We start from the raw sequence: 21,499 nt of genomic DNA on the forward strand, positions 1-21,499 counted from the left end.
TCTGTCTCTCTGTCTCTCTGTCTCTCTGTCTCTCTGTCTCTCTGTCTCTTTGCCTCTCTGTCTCTTTGCCTGCCTGCAAAAAATGTTCTATTGAACACATCATTGAGTCTATTACCTGACAGAGGGGCTTTTTTTGTAACCTGAGGAATACTGTGTACCTTTTTGCTGCTGTTTTTTCTCTTTTGATATGACTTGCCTTCCTTTTGTTGTTATTTCTGATGTTCGAAGTAGGTAGTGTGGTTTTAGATACTGTAAGTTGACAGTAATTGCTATGTGTATTTTGTGTACTTCTTTGAAAGATGTGCTCCTTTTTTTCCATCCTGTTTTTTTTCTTTCATCTTGGCTGTAATTACCGGCATCACATGTATTCTCTCTAATTGAGTGTAATGCAACAGATATAGACAATACCCTTATTTGATGCCACACTGTAACATTCTGGCTAATATGATGAACTAGCTTACTGAAAATACTGTCCAGAGAGAGATGATGTATACAATGTTGGTCTATACTGGTAAGAGGTAGACCTAGCTGTACCCCGTATGTTGAGAGACGAGCTGCTATGGGAGCCCACTCTCTCTGTGAAAGCATGAGCAAAGACTTATATTGTGTGTGGAAATACGAGGAAAAATACCTGTGTGACTGTGTAGGTCTCAGGGTTTCCACACAGAGAAGAGCTTCAAAGATAAAAGGTGGAAGAAAATTGATGGTAAACAATTACTTTTTTTCTTAGCGTTTGAAACTTTTCAGCAATGGTTCGCCACACTCCTCGCTAAGCTTTGCTTATCCTGGCATCGCTATACCCAACAGTGGATTATCATTCACTTTACATTTCCATAGAGGACAGGCGCTTTGAATCCCAAATTGGAGGGAGGATACTGCGGATAGGGTGGCTGACAGTGTTTGTTTTCTTTGCTCGATGAGAGAGAAATAAATCTGTGTGGAAGCCCTGAGACCAAGGCAGTCACACACACAAATCTTTAAAGTCAAACGAGATGACCTGTTCTGTTACCAAGCTATTTAAAACGGGCTGATAGGCTTTTGTTAGTACCGTTGCGTTTTTAATGCCTTTTACAATATTAGGCATTAGAAGTGACTGTGTTCTTGGTAGCTAATGGCCTGCTGCGTTGCCAGAGCCAATACCTATTAATCGCTAATGCTAGCCTTTCTTCATTCTCACTCCGACTGCCATTTGTGCAGCGCGTAACTCATAATGATGCACTCTTCTCTCTCCATTACCCTTATTTTTCTCTGGAAATGTTTTCCCAGCTCAGAGTGGACGATGATGAGAGCACAAAATTAAATAATACGCTTTTTTTATTCAGTCTCAAATGAAAGTATTATCCTTCCCCCGTTTTGTCCTTTCATACTTTCTCTGTTTTTCTTCGACAAAATGTTGAAAAACCCAACACTGAAGGCAAAATGTAAAACTGTCGTGTTTAACCACAATTCCATTCAAAATATGGACCTTTTCTTCAAGTTTGGGAATAATTCCAGCAATTTTCTGGCCATTCAACATGCTAAAAGACTCCTGAAGCCTAAACTGAATTTCTGACATTAGGATTAATCACTACTAGACTCAGTCATTCCCACATAAATGCTTTGACATTTTGGACAATCTGAAAGAAATATCACTAGCTACATCCCAAATGGCACCCTATTTCCTACATAGTGCGCTACTTTTACCAGAACACCATGGGCCCTGGTCAAAAGTAGTGCACTATAAAGGGTGCCATTTGGTATTTAGAATAAGGGCCAGGAATTCAGTGCTTGTTTACATTTCTGAATGATGCCTCCTAATGTCTCCAATTTGGCATCTAATTATTTGAATGTATTATCCATCATAGCTCAGGTGGGCTGAGGGGCAGGCTGACCCCAACCACACACACACACACACACACACACACACACACACACACACACACACACACACACACACACACACACACACACACACACACACACACACACACACACACACACACACACACACACACACACATACAGGATCAGGTGTTTTTGGTAGCCCTTTGTGCCATTGAGACCACCCTTCTCAGATGGGCATCAGATGGGTTTAGACAAGGAATTCATTTAAGCTGCAATTATAGGCCCTTGAAATGGGGGACTTGACAGTCAGGTTTCCAGCCTATCCCTTTTAGCTCCATCAGGATACCAGGCACTGCTGGTCTCACTCAATTACCCTCAACCCTCCCCCACCACTCCCTACACCCCACACACCAATTCCCGTGCACTCCTTCCCACTCAGCCCACCCCACATCTGTGGTTTGGGGGGGGGGCTCTATAATGCAATATAAAGCCAGGCTCTATCTCTTTGTTCCTGGTTGAGTCCTCTCAAATTGGGTCTTAATTAATTTGCACTGAACGTCTTAATGTATCATTCAAAGCTCTTTTGGAGGAGGCTATAATGCTAATGAGGCAATACTAATCCAACCTTGGTTTAAATTCTGACACTTTTTAAGGAAGTTGGGCTGAGGCTCAAAAGGCAGTAGCAGCAATTTGATTATATTTGTCCTATGCTCTCAAGGCGGAGTTAGGGTGGATGTGGGTGGCTATAGAACTATTTGTATGCCCGATACTGTACACTGAACAGTGAAGGGCCTCAAGATGTTTACTCAAATTACTGGAGCCATTTGACATTCCATTCTGAAATTCCAAAAGACCTGGGCCCGGTTGCATAAAACGTCTTAACTTAATTGAGCTCCTTAAAACCTCTTACAGCTACCAAATCTAACTGCCTCTAGCTCAGGCCCAGGAGCAAGGATATGCATATTCTTGGTACCATTTGAAAGAAAACACTGAAGTTTGTGTAAATGTGAATTGAATGTAGGAGAATATAACACAATAGATCTGGTTTAGATAATACAATGAAAAAACCATATGTTTTTTCGTTTTAATTGTTGTATCATCATCTTTAAAATGAACAAGATAAAACAAACATTCAGATATGGATATGGGGACAATTTCAGTGAAAAACATAAGAGGGCAACAGTAAAATATATATACATTTACAAAATAACATGGGTAACTATTTACACACTTTCAATATTTGGAAGACCCTGTCCTCTATCAAATCAAATCAATTTATATAGCCCTCAAGAGTAAATATGAACAGTTTACCTCTAGATGGCCCGGGAGGTGTGGAGCCAGAGACGGCAGGGGTCCAGCTGGATGAACCAGCTTCAGAGGGGGATGGACACACGTTGGGGATGGACACGTTGGCGGCAGACACACGCATCTCGACCATGCTCCCTCTAATCCATATGTAGACTGAGTTGAGGAAGCATGCCGCTGGAGGAAGTATAGCCAATGTGTACTTTACACATTTCATTACATTTTTATATATTGCAAATAAAATGTAAAAACAATCACAAATAATATTTTATATTATTAATTTCAAACAACGGCATTAGCATGAGAAGAACTTACCAGTCCAAAACAATGTCCTCTCCGTTCAAAAAATATGCTTCCATTTGAGTCATGGTCGCTAACTGAGTCGTCTTCCAAAAGCATATGTTTCGCTTTCACGATCAATTTCCTCTAGATATACGAATGTAGACAATTATAGTCTTAGATTTAGCTTTCCCTGACTTATTCGCCATGATTTTTGATATATAAACATCTGAAGATGCTTGCTACTGAAACAGTGCTGTGCGTAATGAGTTTGTCTCCTTCCAGTATGAAACGTCAATGGCGAATGACGGTCTTTACGCCGGAGTTTACTACATGGGTTGGTCTTCCAAAACACAAACATTAGATATTGCCGTTTACCTCTGCTCATTGGCTATCTACCCAGCTAGATTTCTAGACGATCAGTGGTCATTGGGATAAAATACAGTCAATCAACGAAACAGCGGTCATATAATTGGTGCACAATGAGGTCGTTACTTGTTGTCTTCCAATCAGTTTCTTTGGGTCAATACGTCCCACGAAATGACCCATCAAGTTTGGTTGTGTTACAAACAAACAGTTGATTGCAAGGAAACCAAACATGACTGGATAAAGTCAGGTTTAGTCTGTGTATTTACGTCAAATGTTTAGTCGAAAATTGAATGACGTGAAATTCAACGAGATTAGCGTTCACAAAATGTTTCGTGTTAGGCTATAAAAATGGATTTACCCGAACAAAAGACCATTCATTGTGTAACAATGAGCCTTGGGATTGCAAACAGAGCAAGATCTTCAAAGGTAAACTATTTATTTCATTGCTATCTGTGATTATGCTACGTCTGTGCTGGTTGAAAAAGTAGTTTGGTATGGGGCTCTGTGCTCAGATAATCGCATCGTATTCTTTCACAGTAAATCCTTTTTTAAATCTGACAACGCAGTTGGATTAGCAATATTCTAGGCTTTTGAAGCATGTGAGACACTTGTATTTTCAGGATGTTTAATATGACTATTTGTGGCGATCACCGTATGTTGTCGAATTCAAACCCGCATCCGGTATCCGTAGATCAGAGAAGTTAAGTGCTTCATTCAGTATGGATATCAATGTAAACAGCATTTGTGGAGGTTTATCTTGCTTTAGTCTGCCCTGGTTGCAAAAGCAAAACACCAAGGCTAATAATATGAAGTAAAACATCCAGGTTTCAGGAACAGGGAAAATATAGTGGTGCTAATGATAGGCATAACTGTCTTCTGGTAGATGGAAAGGCTTTCCCAAAAACTTTAAATACATGTTATAACTGCGAAGTAGCTTATCATGATTATTTGCATCAATCTAGTGGCCATTAATTGCGCGAACTCATCTCATGTCCGCTAAAGAAATGCTGCTAACCAAACAACAGTGCTATGTGCCAGTGCACTTGAATTAAAGGGTAACTATGTTCAAAGATGAACATTTCTTAGATTTTTCCCAGACCTCAGTGGTCTCCTGATGTGGTTTAAGCATTGTTCTGGACTTAGAACATCAAATTTTGTTTTCCCCAAACGCAACAAAAAAATTGACGGAGAGCAAAAAAAAAAGAAGAAATCTTTAACCTACATGTGAATTTCTGACTCAATTGACAGCCTCATGTATCAGTTTCAATAGTAGGCATACAAGCAGCCTACTTGCACAGTACAGCTTGGGTTGGCGTGACTGAAAGACCAATATGGGATTCATCATTTTATGTCTTTCAGAGTGTACGTCACTATTTCTCATAAAAAAATTTACACAGGGTGCCGTTCCTTCACCGGGCGCGCCATTTTGGATTTTTTGGGGGGCAAAATTGCAGAATACCCACTTCCATGCACCATTACACCTCTGGTGGGGAGGATTTCTAGCTGAGTTCTCCTGGAGAGGGGGAGGGCTTTGAAGAGTGCGACTGACTGGCTGGCTGCATCTCCCCGTCAGGACCACCACCACGCTGGAAGTGTGGGCGTGTGATTACATTTATTACCAGGCTATTTTGAGCACAGTACAGGCCCAGGTTTGTGCTGTTAACACATTTATCCTTGAGGAAAAGCTCCGCACCGGCATAACTGGGACTCAGGACTCGGCCTCAGAGCAAAGGCTGCGTTCTGCGTTCCCTCTGTGGTAAAATAGAATATACACCGATTGTCCCTTTAAGAGTGGTTACCTCATTAGAAGAGCAGTCAAATCTATCACATCCTTTGTGGAATTAAGTTCATTACGTTTTAATCTTTCAGCTTTCAATGTTATGAAAATGAGTTACCACCTCTCTTCAGTAATGTTATCACCACACAATGCCATGCTTGGCATCCCAGTGTGTTTTGTACTTAGTGGAGTGGATAGCAGGGGTGTTGGTTATTGGTGGATGGGGTTAAACAGGGGGAGACATTCGAGTGATCTCTTCTCCCTGTCCCTTCAGCCTCAGACCATTAGCAAACATCTGCTGTGTAAAGTCTTAAACCAGTCCTGTGTTTTGAGGGGGGAATTGTTCAAATTCACTGCCTGGGTACTCTGGGCTATTTTCAGTGGCCAGGAGTTAAGGGTAATGATAAGCTCTCTGGGCGTAGCTCACATGCCTTCCATATTCCCCTTGTGAATCAGGAGGGGTGCAGCTAGCTAGCGCCCATGGTCCCTGCCCTGGCTCCCGTCCCCCTCTCCAGCCCCAAGGGAGGGTGAATCACTGGACTTACTCTGTCCAGGAGTCTATCAACTGTGTCCAATGAACATGGCTCACTATCTGTCACTTTCAGCTGTCTCAAAACGGAGATAAAATGGTGGCCGCTAGGCTAGACAAGTATTATACCATATTTACCATAGACCAAAAGCACTATTTTGATATTGAAAGCGGTGGCAAACATATCCAGTAAGCACCCCCCCACCCCCTCCGCCCGATCTCTTTGAAAAGGAATAGTCCTGAAAAGTACAGATTAGGATTTGTGATTGTGGGCATAGCCTCAATCAGGCCTCTCATGTTTGTCTGTGTGGAGAAAGAAAACAACAAGGAAAAAGGCCCGTCAACACCAAACAACCACTGCACCACCACACCCCTCATACCATCGCATCACTCCCTGACCCATCACCGGCTCAACTTCAAGTGACATGAGCTCCTCCATTCGGCTTTACTTTGAGTGGTGTCAGACCATTCTACATTCTGGATAAATAATTGATCAGCCAGAAACAAACATCAAAGGGGGTTGTTCGCTTCAAAGGGAATAGGGGTCTCTCTCTCTAACTCTCACCCTCTAGTTCCTATATGGAGAACAGGGAATTGTTTATACATGTGCGCATATGGACTCACACACTCACACACGCAATCCAACCTGCTCAGGATTCTAATCAACATATCTGCATCTCCTGCCATGCTAACTCTTTCTCTCGCTCTCCTTTTCTCACGCTCGCTCGCTCGCTCTCCTTTTCTCACGCTCGCTCTCCTTTTCTCACGCTCGCTCTCCTTTTCTCACGCTCGCTCTCCTTTTCTCACGCTCGCTCTCCTTTTCTCACGCTCGCTCTCCTTTTCTCACGCTCGCTCTCCTTTTCTCACGCTCGCTCGCTCGCTCTCCTTTTCTCACGCTCGCTCGCTCGCTCTCCTTTTCTCACGCTCGCTCGCTCGCTCTCCTTTTCTCACGCTCGCTCGCTCGCTCTCCTTTTCTCACGCTCGCTCGCTCGCTCTCCTTTTCTCACGCTCGCTCGCTCGCTCTCCTTTTCTCACGCTCGCTCGCTCGCTCGCTCTCCTTTTCTCACGCTCGCTCGCTCGCTCGCTCTCCTTTTCTCACGCTCGCTCGCTCGCTCGCTCTCCTTTTCTCACGCTCGCTCGCTCGCTCGCTCTCCTTTTCTCACGCTCGCTCGCTCGCTCGCTCTCCTTTTCTCACGCTCGCTCGCTCGCTCGCTCTCCTTTTCTCACGCTCGCTCGCTCGCTCGCTCTCCTTTTCTCACGCTCGCTCGCTCGCTCGCTCTCCTTTTCTCACGCTCGCTCGCTCGCTCGCTCTCCTTTTCTCACGCTCGCTCGCTCGCTCGCTCTCCTTTTCTCACGCTCGCTCGCTCGCTCGCTCTCCTTTTCTCACGCTCGCTCGCTCGCTCGCTCTCCTTTTCTCACGCTCGCTCGCTCGCTCGCTCTCCTTTTCTCACGCTCGCTCGCTCGCTCGCTCTCCTTTTCTCACGCTCGCTCGCTCGCTCGCTCTCCTTTTCTCACGCTCGCTCGCTCGCTCGCTCTCCTTTTCTCACGCTCGCTCGCTCGCTCGCTCTCCTTTTCTCACGCTCGCTCGCTCGCTCGCTCTCCTTTTCTCACGCTCGCTCGCTCGCTCGCTCTCCTTTTCTCACGCTCGCTCGCTCGCTCTCCTTTTCTCACGCTCGCTCGCTCGCTCTCCTTTTCTCACGCTCGCTCGCTCGCTCTCCTTTTCTCACGCTCGCTCGCTCGCTCGCTCTCCTTTTCTCACGCTCGCTCGCTCGCTCGCTCTCCTTTTCTCACGCTCGCTCTCCTTTTCTCACGCTCGCTCTCCTTTTCTCACGCTCGCTCGCTCGCTCTCCTTTTCTCACGCTCGCTCGCTCGCTCTCCTTTTCTCACGCTCGCTCGCTCGCTCGCTCTCCTTTTCTCACGCTCGCTCGCTCGCTCTCCTTTTCTCACGCTCGCTCGCTCGCTCTCCTTTTCTCACGCTCGCTCGCTCGCTCTCCTTTTCTCACGCTCGCTCGCTCTCCTTTTCTCACGCTCGCTCGCTCTCCTTTTCTCACGCTCGCTCGCTCTCCTTTTCTCACGCTCGCTCGCTCTCCTTTTCTCACGCTCGCTCGCTCGCTCGCTCTCCTTTTCTCACGCTCGCTCTCCTTTTCTCACGCTCGCTCTCCTTTTCTCACGCTCGCTCTCCTTTTCTCACGCTCGCTCTCCTTTTCTCACGCTCGCTCGCTCGCTCTCCTTTTCTCACGCTCGCTCGCTCGCTCTCCTTTTCTCACGCTCGCTCGCTCGCTCGCTCTCCTTTTCTCACGCTCGCTCGCTCGCTCTCCTTTTCTCACGCTCGCTCGCTCGCTCGCTCTCCTTTTCTCACGCTCGCTCGCTCGCTCTCCTTTTCTCACGCTCGCTCGCTCTCCTTTTCTCACGCTCGCTCGCTCTCCTTTTCTCACGCTCGCTCGCTCTCCTTTTCTCACGCTCGCTCGCTCTCCTTTTCTCACGCTCGCTCGCTCTCCTTTTCTCACGCTCGCTCGCTCTCCTTTTCTCACGCTCGCTCGCTCTCCTTTTCTCACGCTCGCTCGCTCTCCTTTTCTCACGCTCGCTCGCTCTCCTTTTCTCACGCTCGCTCGCTCTCCTTTTCTCACGCTCGCTCGCTCTCCTTTTCTCACGCTCGCTCGCTCTCCTTTTCTCACGCTCGCTCGCTCTCCTTTTCTCACGCTCGCTCGCTCTCCTTTTCTCACGCTCGCTCGCTCTCCTTTTCTCACGCTCGCTCGCTCTCCTTTTCTCACGCTCGCTCGCTCTCCTTTTCTCACGCTCGCTCGCTCTCCTTTTCTCACGCTCGCTCGCTCTCCTTTTCTCACGCTCGCTCGCTCTCCTTTTCTCACGCTCGCTCGCTCTCCTTTTCTCACGCTCGCTCGCTCTCCTTTTCTCACGCTCGCTCGCTCTCCTTTTCTCACGCTCGCTCGCTCTCCTTTTCTCACGCTCGCTCGCTCTCCTTTTCTCACGCTCGCTCGCTCTCCTTTTCTCACGCTCGCTCGCTCTCCTTTTCTCACGCTCGCTCGCTCTCCTTTTCTCACGCTCGCTCGCTCTCCTTTTCTCTCGCTCGCTCGCTCTCCTTTTCTCTCGCTCGCTCGCTCTCCTTTTCTCTCGCTCGCTCGCTCTCCTTTTCGCTCGCTCGCTCGCTCTCCTTTTCGCTCGCTCGCTCGCTCTCCTTTTCTCTCGCTCGCTCGCTCGCTCTCCTTTTCTCTCGCTCGCTCGCTCGCTCTCCTTTTCTCACGCTCGCTCGCTCGCTCTCCTTTTCTCACGCTCGCTCGCTCGCTCTCCTTTTCTCACGCTCGCTCGCTCTCCTTTTCTCACGCTCGCTCGCTCTCCTTTTCTCACGCTCGCTCGCTCTCCTTTTCTCACGCTCGCTCGCTCTCCTTTTCTCACGCTCGCTCGCTCTCCTTTTCTCACGCTCGCTCGCTCTCCTTTTCTCACGCTCGCTCGCTCTCCTTTTCTCACGCTCGCTCGCTCTCCTTTTCTCACGCTCGCTCGCTCTCCTTTTCTCACGCTCGCTCGCTCTCCTTTTCTCACGCTCGCTCGCTCTCCTTTTCTCTCGCTCGCTCGCTCTCCTTTTCTCTCGCTCGCTCGCTCTCCTTTTCTCTCGCTCGCTCGCTCTCCTTTTCTCTCGCTCGCTCGCTCTCCTTTTCTCTCGCTCGCTCGCTCTCCTTTTCTCTCGCTCGCTCGCTCTCCTTTTCTCTCGCTCGCTCGCTCTCCTTTTCTCTCGCTCGCTCGCTCTCCTTTTCGCTCGCTCGCTCTCCTTTTCGCTCGCTCGCTCTCCTTTTCGCTCGCTCGCTCGCTCTCCTTTTCGCTCGCTCGCTCGCTCTCCTTTTCTCACGCTCGCTCGCTCGCTCTCCTTTTCTCACGCTCGCTCGCTCGCTCTCCTTTTCTCACGCTCGCTCGCTCTCCTTTTCTCACGCTCGCTCGCTCTCCTTTTCTCACGCTCGCTCGCTCTCCTTTTCTCACGCTCGCTCGCTCTCCTTTTCTCACGCTCGCTCGCTCTCCTTTTCTCTCGCTCGCTCGCTCTCCTTTTCTCTCGCTCGCTCGCTCTCCTTTTCTCTCGCTCGCTCGCTCTCCTTTTCTCTCGCTCGCTCGCTCTCCTTTTCTCACGCTCGCTCGCTCTCCTTTTCTCACGCTCGCTCGCTCTCCTTTTCTCACGCTCGCTCGCTCTCCTTTTCTCACGCTCGCTCGCTCTCCTTTTCTCACGCTCGCTCGCTCTCCTTTTCTCACGCTCGCTCGCTCTCCTTTTCTCACGCTCGCTCGCTCTCCTTTTCTCACGCTCGCTCGCTCTCCTTTTCTCACGCTCGCTCGCTCTCCTTTTCTCACGCTCGCTCGCTCTCCTTTTCTCACGCTCGCTCGCTCTCCTTTTCTCACGCTCGCTCGCTCTCCTTTTCTCACGCTCGCTCGCTCTCCTTTTCTCACGCTCGCTCGCTCTCCTTTTCTCACGCTCGCTCGCTCTCCTTTTCTCACGCTCGCTCGCTCTCCTTTTCTCACGCTCGCTCGCTCTCCTTTTCTCGCTCGCTCGCTCGCTCGCTCTCCTTTGCTCGCTCGCTCGCTCGCTCGCTCTCCTTTGCTCGCTCGCTCGCTCGCTCGCTCTCCTTTGCTCGCTCGCTCGCTCGCTCGCTCTCCTTTGCTCGCTCGCTCGCTCGCTCGCTCTCCTTTGCTCGCTCGCTCGCTCGCTCTCCTTTTCTCTCGCTCGCTCGCTCGCTCGCTCGCTCTCCTTTTCTCTCGCTCTCCTTTTCGCCCGCTCGCTCGCTCGCTCGCTCTCCTTTTCGCCCGCTCGCTCGCTCGCTCGCTCTCCTTTTCTCACGCTCGCTCGCTCTCCTTTTCTCACGCTCGCTCGCTCTCCTTTTCTCACGCTCGCTCGCTCTCCTTTTCTCACGCTCGCTCGCTCGCTCTCCTTTTCTCACGCTCGCTCGCTCTCCTTTTCTCTCGCTCGCTCGCTCTCCTTTTCTCACGCTCGCTCGCTCTCCTTTTCTCACGCTCGCTCGCTCGCTCGCTCTCCTTTTCTCTCGCTCGCTCTCCTTTTCGCCCGCTCGCTCGCTCTCCATTTCTCACGCTCGCCCGCTCGCTCGCTCTCCCTTTCTCACGCTCGCCCGCTCGCTCTCTCGCTCTCTCTGTTGTAGTTAGTTCAAAGATGAGTTGATAGATGTCCTTGTGTGGTTTCAGATGGAATACAGCATGTGTTATGAGTTTGTTATTGCTCAGTGATGCATCTCTTTCCCCACTTGACTTTCTGGACCTTGAAAACAATGCTGTCATATGTTTCAACCCGTCTGATCTAAATCTCATTCTCTTTCCTTTTCTTATCCCTTTTTTCCCCCAGGTTTTCTTCCTTCTAACCATCAGGCTCTTCCACTCCGTTTACTGTCTGTACAGAGGGGGATGTCTGTTATCTAACTGCTCTGTCTACCACTCTACTAGGTGTGTATTCATAACACCCTGTGCATGTGTGTGTTTGTGTGCACAGTTGTGTATATGACACTTGATGTACTGTATCCTTACTCTCATTTGTTACGTGATCAACTCCCTTGATATCGTTCCACCATCCATTATTGATACCAGTGTTTAACAGTGACATAGGCTATACATCATTTTGTGTCTGTTTACGGAAGCTCGTGATGGGAACAGTATTACATAGGCATGGTTGGCAAGTCAAGTTGTGGAGCATGCACGTCTTGGGTGTATGCCTGTGGAAATGTACTGTGGGTCTCTTCCACATGCATCAATGCTGGGCATGTGCATGTACTGGAAATGAGCAGTTGCATTGATAGCACTACCAGGTGAAGTAAGACAGACATTTGTGGAGGAGAATCACATCATCCTGAACCACCGCCAATTGTCTATTTGAAGATTGTTTGCAATTGTGTGCAATGTTCATCCATGTTTTGACACCTATGTGGGACTGTGTATTTGGCTCACTCTGTATTTGGAACGTACCCTCATTTTCCTGTAATTGGTGTTAATCACAACACAATTGAATTAAGTGTTTTTTAAAAATGTTATTCTTCTGTCTTCATGGGCATCTTCGTGTTTAGTAGAATACAGCCATCAAGCAACCATGTCAGACAGGTTGAGTGTCGGTAATGACCTGGTGACCCCCTCCTTCTCTCCATCCCCTCCCTCCTGACCTCTGACTTACCTATTAAAGCTCAGCTCAGTCCAACCTAGCCCTGCTCCCCTGACTCAACATCCGGCCACCCTCAGCCATGGAGGACTATGAGGTGTGCTCGGCCGCCAGTATCCTGGCTTCGGTGAAAGAGCAGGAGGCGCGTTTCGAGCGTCTGACCCGGGCGCTGGAGGAGGAGCGACGCAACGTCTCCCTGCAGCTGGAGCGTTCCAACATAACAGCCGACAGGCTGGGAGGGACTGGGCCTAATGCTAACCTGCCACCCAACAGCCAACCCCTGGCCTGGCAGCAGGTGGTGATGCAGGTAAATCATGCCAGCACGCCCCGCCTGCCCGTCCCCCTTAACTCCCTGCTTACTCCGACTATCCAATCCCCCTCCATTTGAGCTGCTCTGGCCGCTCTCATTCCATCGCTCTACACCACCATATGTATTTGGCTCATTGCTCTCGAGGTCGACGTGTGGTGACGCCATCTCTTTCTCCTGGGCGGCTGGCAGCTGATCCAAGCCCTTATGTTATTCCTGATCTGTTGTGCTGCCTGGATGGTGACGTAATCATTACAATGTCATGTGATGTGGTGATCCCATATCCTTCTACCCGGTGCTCTTTTGATATTGTTTTGTGGTCTTGCTGCCGATTTTGGATCGTGTCTGTTCATCCAATTCTGCCTGTGGTTGAAGAACGTTTAGGCCTTGGCTGGGCCTTGGCTGGGCCTGGGAGTGGAGTACGGACTTCTCTGGCTGGGGGTGTGTTAAAGGAGATGTGAAGTGAGGCAGACATGATCCGCTGAAATGTCATCGAAATGCCCGTTTGATTTACAGTACAGAGCAAACTCCCGCATGAACAGACCAAGGGAGGGAAATGTCACTGCCGCAATTTCCTCTGTCATTAAATCGTAAGGTCAAGTGTTAGATCTTATACAGAAAGAACACTATTGCTCACTGTCTTGGTTTTGAAACCAAATGTTTGGGAACAGGTATGTGTGTGTACTAATCCTTGCGGATGGGCATTTCCATGCATGCACTGCTTTTAGAATTTTCCTCCCAAAATGTATTTTCTTCCCAGATTGTGCCAACGTTAATTTCTCTGGCTCGTTGCCATTTTAGATGGCATAAGGGATGATTAAGTCTCAAGCATGGCAGCCCAGCCCATCACTCACGGCTGGCTAACTGCTGTGGCCCATCACCTGTCTCTCTGCATCGTGGGGTCAATTGGGTGGAACGGCCCGCCACACACAGGCCCGCTCAACGTTTTACACACCCCACCGCTCTTTAAACGTAGCTCATTCACAGTGAACCAGTCTGGACCGCTCACTCCAAACCTCTCGTAAACACTGCAGCAAATTGGCTGGGCCGCAATTACCTTTTTTGTAAAAAAAATTGTTTTATATTTTGTTGTACTGTTTCGGTGAATAACCATGATTTAATCATCCACATGTAATTACCTGATAGAGTGTGGAGTGGATGGCGGTGGACGGGAATGTTGATCATCATTGTGGTTCGGCTGCTCCGCCGTCTGCCCCAAGGGCTGCAGAAGGCACCTGCATGCTTGGCTTGGCAGCAAGGCTGGCTCATCCTGAGGAGCTCTATCTATCTATCTGTCTGAACCATGGACAGAGCCTACGTTACACCATGAGGTTGTACAGTGCGTTCGGAAAGTATTCAGACCCTTTGACTTTTTCCACATTTTGATTATTCTAGAATTGATTAAAACAATTTTTTTCCCCTCATCAGTCTACACACAATACACCATAATGTAAAAACAGGTTTTTAGAAATGTTTGCATATTTATTACAAAAAAAGTGAAATATCACATTTACATAAGTATTCAGACCCGTTACTCTACTTTGTTGAAGCACCTTTGGCACCGATTACAGCTTCGCGTCTTGGGTATGATGCTACAAGTTTGGCACATCTGTATTTGGGGAGTTTCTCCCATTCTCTGCAGATCCTCTCAAGCTCTGTCAGGTTGGATGAGGAGCATTGTTGTACAGCTATTTTCAGGTCTCTCCAGAGATGTTTGATCGGGCTCAATTCCGGTCTCTGGCTGGGCCTCTCAAGGACATTGAGACTTGTCCCAAAACCACTCTTGCATTGTCTTGGCTGTGTGCTTAGGGTCGTTGTCCTGCTGGAAGGTGAACCTTCGCCCTAGTCCGAGGTCCTGAGCGCTGTGGAGCAGAATTTCATCTAGGATCTCTCTGTACTTTGCGCCGTTCATCTTTCCCTCTCCTGACTAGTCTCCCAGTCGCTGTCGCTGAAAAACATCCCCACAGCATGATGCTGCCCTCACCATGCTTCACCGTAAAGATGGTGCCAAGTTTCCTCCAGACGTGACACTTGGCATTCAGGCCAAAGTATTCAGTTTTGGTTTCATCAGACCAGAGGTCCTCAAGAATGTGTTCTTGAGGACCTTCAATGCTGCAGAATTATTTTTGTACCCTTCCACAGATCTGTGCCTTGAAGCTCCACGGATGATTCCTTCGACCTCATGGCTTGGTTTTTGCTCTGACATGCACTGTCAAGTGTGGGACCTTATATAGACAAGGGTGTACCTTTTCAAATCATGTCCAATCAATTTAGTTTACCACAGGTACACTCCAATCAAGTTGTAGAAACATCACAAGGATGATCAATTTCGAGTCTCATAGCAAAGGGTCTGAATACTTACATAAATACGTTTTTTCTGTTTTTTATTTTGAATACATTTGCAAACATTTCTAAACCTGTTTTCGTGTAGACTGAAAATAATAGTATTGTGTGTAGACTGAAAATAATGTAATCCATTTTAGAATAGGGTTGTAATGTAACAAAATGTGAATAAAGTCAAGGGGTCTGAATATTTTCAGAATGCGCTGTATATATGAGGATGGAGGAATGTACCTGGCTCTCTGTTGGACGAAGTAAGGCATCCTACTCTCCTAACCTTTCTGCTCGCAGCCCCCCCCCCCCCCCCCTTCACACACACACACACACATCCCCTCTCTCCTCCCTGCATGATGGATTAAATGGGCCGGGGGTCAGCGGCCTTTTGCTCGGGGGCTCCCAGTCATCAGCGTAGGGGTAGCAATCGATGGGCCCATCTGTTATTTAAAGTTGGGGTCAGAGAGGAGAAGCAGTCAGTCTGATTAATGGAACAGCGAGTACATTCTTAATAAAATTGATTTAGACAGAGCTCTCTCCAACTCCAGAGAGGGGTTGGGCTCTATAGCTAGCAGATGACAGTTTCCTGTCCTGCCTTGTTGTTCTCTAGTTCTGCTGTTGTCGATGCAAGCCTTTGACAAGGTGGTTCCAAAACGTTCCAGAATTCATGACCAAAATGGTTTATACCCCTCAAACTCAACTCTTGTTCTTAAAGCCAGTTCCACTGCAGTTTTTTCATTTGTTCCCCCCTAATCAGGGTCTGATTTAGACCTGGGACACCAGGTGGGTGCAATTCATTATCCGGTAAAACAGAAAACTAGCAGGCCTCTGGACCTCGTAGGGTAAGAGTTGAAGCTTGTGCGAACACAATGTCAGCAGTGGGTTATTGGAATCCCCAGAGTAGACGGAGGTTTGTCAAGACCGTCTGATCATTAGGTGAGAGGAGGAGGAGACCCACCCTGATCCTGCTGTTCACAGGTGTGTTTGAGCATCCTGACTGGTGTGTTTGATCATCCTGACTGGTGTGTTTGATCATGCTCTACAGAGCTCCTCCAAATGATTCATGGGTCTCCTGTAGAGTGTTAGATCAGCATGGTGGTCAAAACAACACCAACATTAAATAATTCACTGCTTTTGGGTTTAGCTAGCGTCAACATCCCTGTTTAGCTGGCTGGCTTTCGCTGTTCACTGCTACATTAAATCAAATCCAACTGTATTGGTCACATATACACATATTTAGCAGGTGTTATTGCGGGTGTAGTGACGTGCTTGGGGTAATGGACAGACAGAACAACATGATCCAGTGTGGTGAGTTGTTATTTCATGAAGATTTCATGTTATCGTCACGTGCTGTGTTCCAGTCGATGTGGATCAGGAATGTTATGGATGGAAATGTTTGTTAACACCCGTCAGCCGATTTCCCAAGACATATTTCCGAAGCCTTTTCGATCCTCACTCATCATGATTGAACTCTTTACTGAAGCGCTACGTGCTGTGTGTTTTTAATGGTTTCTTCTCAAGAAAAGCAAGACAATGCTGTCAGACAGCGTGTAATGGAATCATCGACTAGGAATCACTGACACGAAGCATGTCTTTCAGTCCTCTCTCACATGTTCGACCAGTGACCAGGGACACGCTAAAACCATGTGTCCTTTCCAAATGGCACCTTATTCCCTTTCTAGTACACTACTTTTGACCAGGACCCTATAGGCCCTGGTAAAAATCTGTGCACTATATAGGGAGTAGGGTGCCATTTTGGACGCAGTCCCATGTCTGTTTCTCCTGCTTTGGTAAATGGATATTTGCCTGGAGCAGTCTCCTGGAGGCGTGGAAGGTCAAGTGGTGACACATGGAGACCCTCTGAGAATGGTGCCTGTCAGACAGCACTCAGCTCCCACCCCTTATTTCTGTCTGGCCTAGTCTACAGAGGAGATGACCTCATTTCACTAATACTACACTATGGCCCTGTTTGGCTGAGTTGGTATGACCCTGAAGAAGACACAGTGATGCTGAAAAGTTGGTGTTTTACTGGGATTTTATTGATATAGTGTGTCACTCATTTATTATTAAGACTGACACTAACAACGCTAATGTCGGCCTTCATCTAGGAACACCAACCGTCCTTCAGAAATACTGAAGATGCTAAATCCCAGATAACGTTAACATGTACATCATTTTGCTATGTAGTGTTGGATCTGGTTCAGTAGTACGACGGTATAGCTAGTGAGATTGTCTGGGGCAGCGTGCACTACTGACTACCCTGCAAATGTTTTGACGTTTTTAAAGGCATGCGAGGTTCCTTTAGAGCAGGTGACCAAACCTTTTACAACAATATCTATGGGCCCTTTTTTTTTTTTATATATAATTCAAACAATTTAGCTGACATGGGCTAATTGATCTGGACATTTCTTGCAAGTTATAAATAGCTCTCTAATGTCTGCAATGACTGACATGACTAGAGGAAAACTGATGATGCAATACCCAATTTCGAAATTGCACCGTGTGCATTCTACTATTACAACTTTCAAGAGTAAGTTTAAAGCCGGACTGAGTTACTTAATATTATTTTATATTAAAAAAAAAATTGTGGGGGGGGGGACCCCAAGCCCCCGCTGACCGCTCTGGGGCGCGCCCCACAGTTTGGGTACCACTGCTTTAGAGGAACAGTACATCCCTTTGATCTCAGTGTGGTCTGTGGGTGAGATATGGGCCTCAGTCTGGTCCAGTGATTGTGCCGCACCGCTCTTCAAACACACACACACACACATACGCACACACACCCTCACTGGCCATGCCACAATGGACACAAAGGCCCCGAGCACAGTGCTATAGCGTTCGCAGGCAGATATATCCCTCACTGGCAGAGCCTAGGAGCCCCCCGACTTCTCGTAAATCACTTGCCTAACAATGAACCTCAGTCCCCCCATACCGTTCCTCCTACCTTTTTCCCCTCTACCCCTCTCTCCTTCCTTTCTCCTCCCAGTGTCATTAGGAACATTCTCGCCTCCCGTAAATGCGTAATTACCTCTGTGTGAAAACGCCTGCGCTGTTTGTTTGTTTTTGCTTCCCGGCTGCACTGTTTCTGTATGTGGCCCCCATCCTCTGGGGCTGTTATCTCTTTCTGTAGCCTGGTTGTAACAATCACATTGTACTTCTGTGTAGAAGGACATTCAGACTCCATTGGGTTCACTGTTGTAAACCCATGTGCTAGTTTATCACTTTTACTTTTCCCTTTTTTTTTCCCTGGCTACGCTTTCTAATTCTAAGCATAGAATGAAATGGGCCCTAAACTTTGCCTAGCGACTCGGTGAGTTCTACCGCTGCTCTATGTTCGCTACATACTTCAGTCTGAGACTGCTGTCGTTGAAGTCGTTTGTGGTGACGTCCGAATGAGGGGTGTCGTACAAAACAAAGTCATCAGCGGTCGGATCGTCTCTAAACAATCAGAGTTTCGAAACGCTGCTTTACCCATGTGTGTTTTGGCTCTGGCCCAACCAATCAGTTTCTGGGACCAATCAGACCGTCTAGAAATCGTCGGAGTTACTCCGATCCAGACTCATTGAGGAGAAGAAGCTAACGTCCGTGGGCGTGGCGTAGCGTTTTGTCCAGTTGCAAAGAGTTTTGGTAGCCAGGCAACACTATACTACCGCATATTTTTATTTTCTCCCCCCTTCAACACTTGAGTCGCTGGTCCATGAATTACAGTGTTGATTGCGGAGGGGCTAAGCCCTCTTTGTATCCCTGCTCAATGCATGGCTAACATCGGAGGACATGGGCACATTCCTTGTATTCATGAGAGAGAGGGAGAGGGAGAGAGACTGAGAAAGGAAGATGGAGAGATGCCTTTTGTACAGCAGGCTTTTTCTATTCCTGTGGTGAGGCTCAGCCCTTCATCCTTCTGATCAGCACATCAAGCCTTTCTGTCCTTGTGCACCTCCCTGCCATTTGATCACAATCCATTTAACTATTACATTCACTAGCACAGTGCTTCTACCCCCCCCCCCCCTCCGGGACATAATGTCTTTCATAGAAAGTCTGTATGTTGGGGTGGAGCAGCGACGCCTCTGTCTGGTCTCTGACCAGCATTAAGTGTCTCTGTCTCTGTCGGAGCGATGGTCATGATTGTCTACGCCTGGAGTCAGAGTGAGTCACAACGACCCATGTGTTTAAAATAAGCGGGTGTCCTCTCTCCTTTATTAGATCCCCGTGCCACTCCAGGAATGTGACCTTTTGCCTCTGACTAGCTGGGTATATAACCAAACAAGGTTGGAAACTGACCCCCACCACCCCTTGATTGGAGGACTAAATTGAAACCAGTCGGAAATGCTCCGCGTGCTTTGTAGTTTAGAGGTGTTTGGCTCTTCAAAGCCTCCATTTGATTATGCTCGTACGTTTCAGACATTTTTACTACGTGAGTTACAAGCATGGAAATTGCACAGCAAATCAGCAACAGAAGTTGTATTCCATCAATATTTTGGGTTCATGAAGTACACATGCAAGACAAATGTTGGTGTCTCCCTCGACATTGACACCATGTGAAAGCTCATAGCCCTAGCCACTACCATGTGGGTAGACTAACTGGACCACAGAGACTGGCAGTGAATGGCTTAACAGTGACGGCAGCTTATATGCACCAGGAGCTCGGTATACCCCACACATCAGTCATATCATTAATGTCATTGCAGCCCAGCCCCATGTGCCACTTCCACTCACCCAGCGGGTTTAGGCCTGGGGTTGGGGCTAGGCCTGGGGCTGGGGCTGGACCTGGGGTTGGAGCTAGGCCTGTGGTTGGGGCTGGTCTGAGTGAGAGAGTGAGTTATGTGCTTCTCTAGGCCAGCAGCAAACCCTGGGCCTCTTGACTTAGCACGTTAAGGCATTACCGCGGGGCAGAGTGATAGAAGTCAGTTCTGGTATGTGGACACATGCCGTGTCTCTCACGGGGTCTTTGAGTTTAAGGTTTGGAGGGATGGAGAGAATAACTTTTGCCAGAGGAAGAATGTGGCAACGAATAGGAGCTACGACTGTAGTCCCACTCTCTCTACCCCTCTCTCTCTCTCTCTGTCTTTCCTTCCCTCTCTTGCGCTCTCCCAGGGCCTCGTTTTGCCAGACCTGGGTAGTGTGGCTGCCTGGGGACTCCACCACCGACATATACAATCAGAGAAAGGAAAGGCACAAAGAGAGCCGAGAGAATGGAGGGAGGAAGACATTTGGAAGGAGTTTGATTGTATAGGCTTGTTCAAAGAGTGCCATAATCATTCTATTCAACTATCAAGGTATTGGATTGACGAGTGTTAAAGGCCCAGTGCAGTCAAAAACGTGATTTGCCCGTGTTTTATATACACTGAGTATACCAAACTTTAGGTACCCCCCCCCCCTGCCATTTGCCTTCAGAAATGCCTCAATTTGTCGAGGCATGGATTCTACAAGGTGTCAAAAGCGTTCCACAGGGATGCTGGCCCATGTTGACTCCAATGCTTCCCACAGCTGTTTCAAGTTGGCTGGATGTCTCTTGGGTGGTGGACCATTCTTGATACACACGGGAAACTGTTTAGCGTGGAAAACCCAGCAGAGTTGCAGTTCTTGACACAAGCCGGTGCGCCTGACACCTACTGCCATACCCTGCCCATTCACCCTCTGAATGGCACGCTCACACAATCCATGGCTCAATTGTCTCAAGATTTAAAAATCCTCCTTTAACCTGTTTCCTCCCCTTCATCTACACTGATTCAAGTGACATCATTAAGGGATCATGGATTCAACTGGTGGATGTTTCGTATGCTCAGTGTATTTCCACGCTGAGTTTGTAATAATACTGTAAAATTGTCAAAATGATAATGCCCTTTTAGTGTAAGATCTGTTTGAAAAGAGCGCCTGAAACTTCAGCATGTTTTGGTGATTAAATGAGTTAATAGACCAGAAAGAGCATTCCAAGCCTCTCTGCCGTTAACAGCAAATCTTCTGTTTTCCCCAACCTCAATCCGATAGTCCTAACAAAATTCTTGCTTGAGAAATGACCCTTGGCTTAGAAGCTTTTGTTTGTTTTTGACCCTTTTTAATTGAAAGCAATCACAGTAAGGTACTTAATTGTTACCCAGAAGTGATTTGATAATGAGATAAAAAATGGCTGCGTTGGACCTTTAACACTAGAACCGCTAAAGCAGTCATTTTGACTGCTCATGAATTACAAAATTCCTTGACTTTTCTTAAATAAGTCTATATAACACACTGGCGGTGTTAGAATCTTAACATCACAAACAGAACTGGAGTTATAACCAGTTTTAGGAGGGCATGTCATTTTTTTTAATGGTTTTCCCCATTGCCCCTCCTTCCAAACAGTAGGGCCTGCTTCCCTTCTCCCAAACAGTAGGGCCTGCTTCCCTCCTCCCAAACAGTAGGGCCTGCTTCCCTCCTCCCAAACAGTAGGGCCTGCTTCCCTCCTCCCAAACAGTAGGGCCTGCTTCCCTCCTCCCAAACAGTAGGGCCTGCTTCGCTCCTCCTCCCAAACAGTAGGGCCTGCTTCGCTCCTCCTCCCAAACAGTAGGGCCTGCTTCGCTCCTCCTCCCAAACAGTAGGGCCTGCTTCGCTCCTCCTCCCAAACAGTAGGGCATGCTTCGCTCCTCCTCCCAA

The 21,499-nt window shown here is 47.9% G+C and overlaps 1 protein-coding gene across 12 annotated transcripts in view; it reads left to right on the plus strand.

The window, feature by feature from the left end:
- LOC129853467 (splicing regulator ARVCF-like) overlaps window positions 1-21,499 on the plus strand; it is a 233,760-nt gene that overhangs the window by 99,308 nt on the left and 112,953 nt on the right. For 10 of the 12 annotated variants that reach the window (XM_055919546.1, XM_055919540.1, XM_055919538.1 and 7 more), the window contains 2 exons: window positions 11,431-11,528; window positions 12,256-12,538. The exons of 1 other annotated variant lie outside the window; for it this stretch is intronic. In XM_055919546.1, the coding sequence (XP_055775521.1) occupies window positions 12,314-12,538 (225 nt within the window). In that variant the 5' untranslated portion in view covers window positions 11,431-11,528; window positions 12,256-12,313. The remainder of the gene's footprint in view (window positions 1-11,430; window positions 11,529-12,255; window positions 12,539-21,499) is intronic. One more of the 12 variants, XM_055919550.1, reaches the window with a different exon arrangement.

This window comes from Salvelinus fontinalis, chromosome 4 (assembly GCF_029448725.1).
Source record: "Salvelinus fontinalis isolate EN_2023a chromosome 4, ASM2944872v1, whole genome shotgun sequence".
Taxonomy (NCBI): Eukaryota; Metazoa; Chordata; class Actinopteri; order Salmoniformes; family Salmonidae; genus Salvelinus; species Salvelinus fontinalis.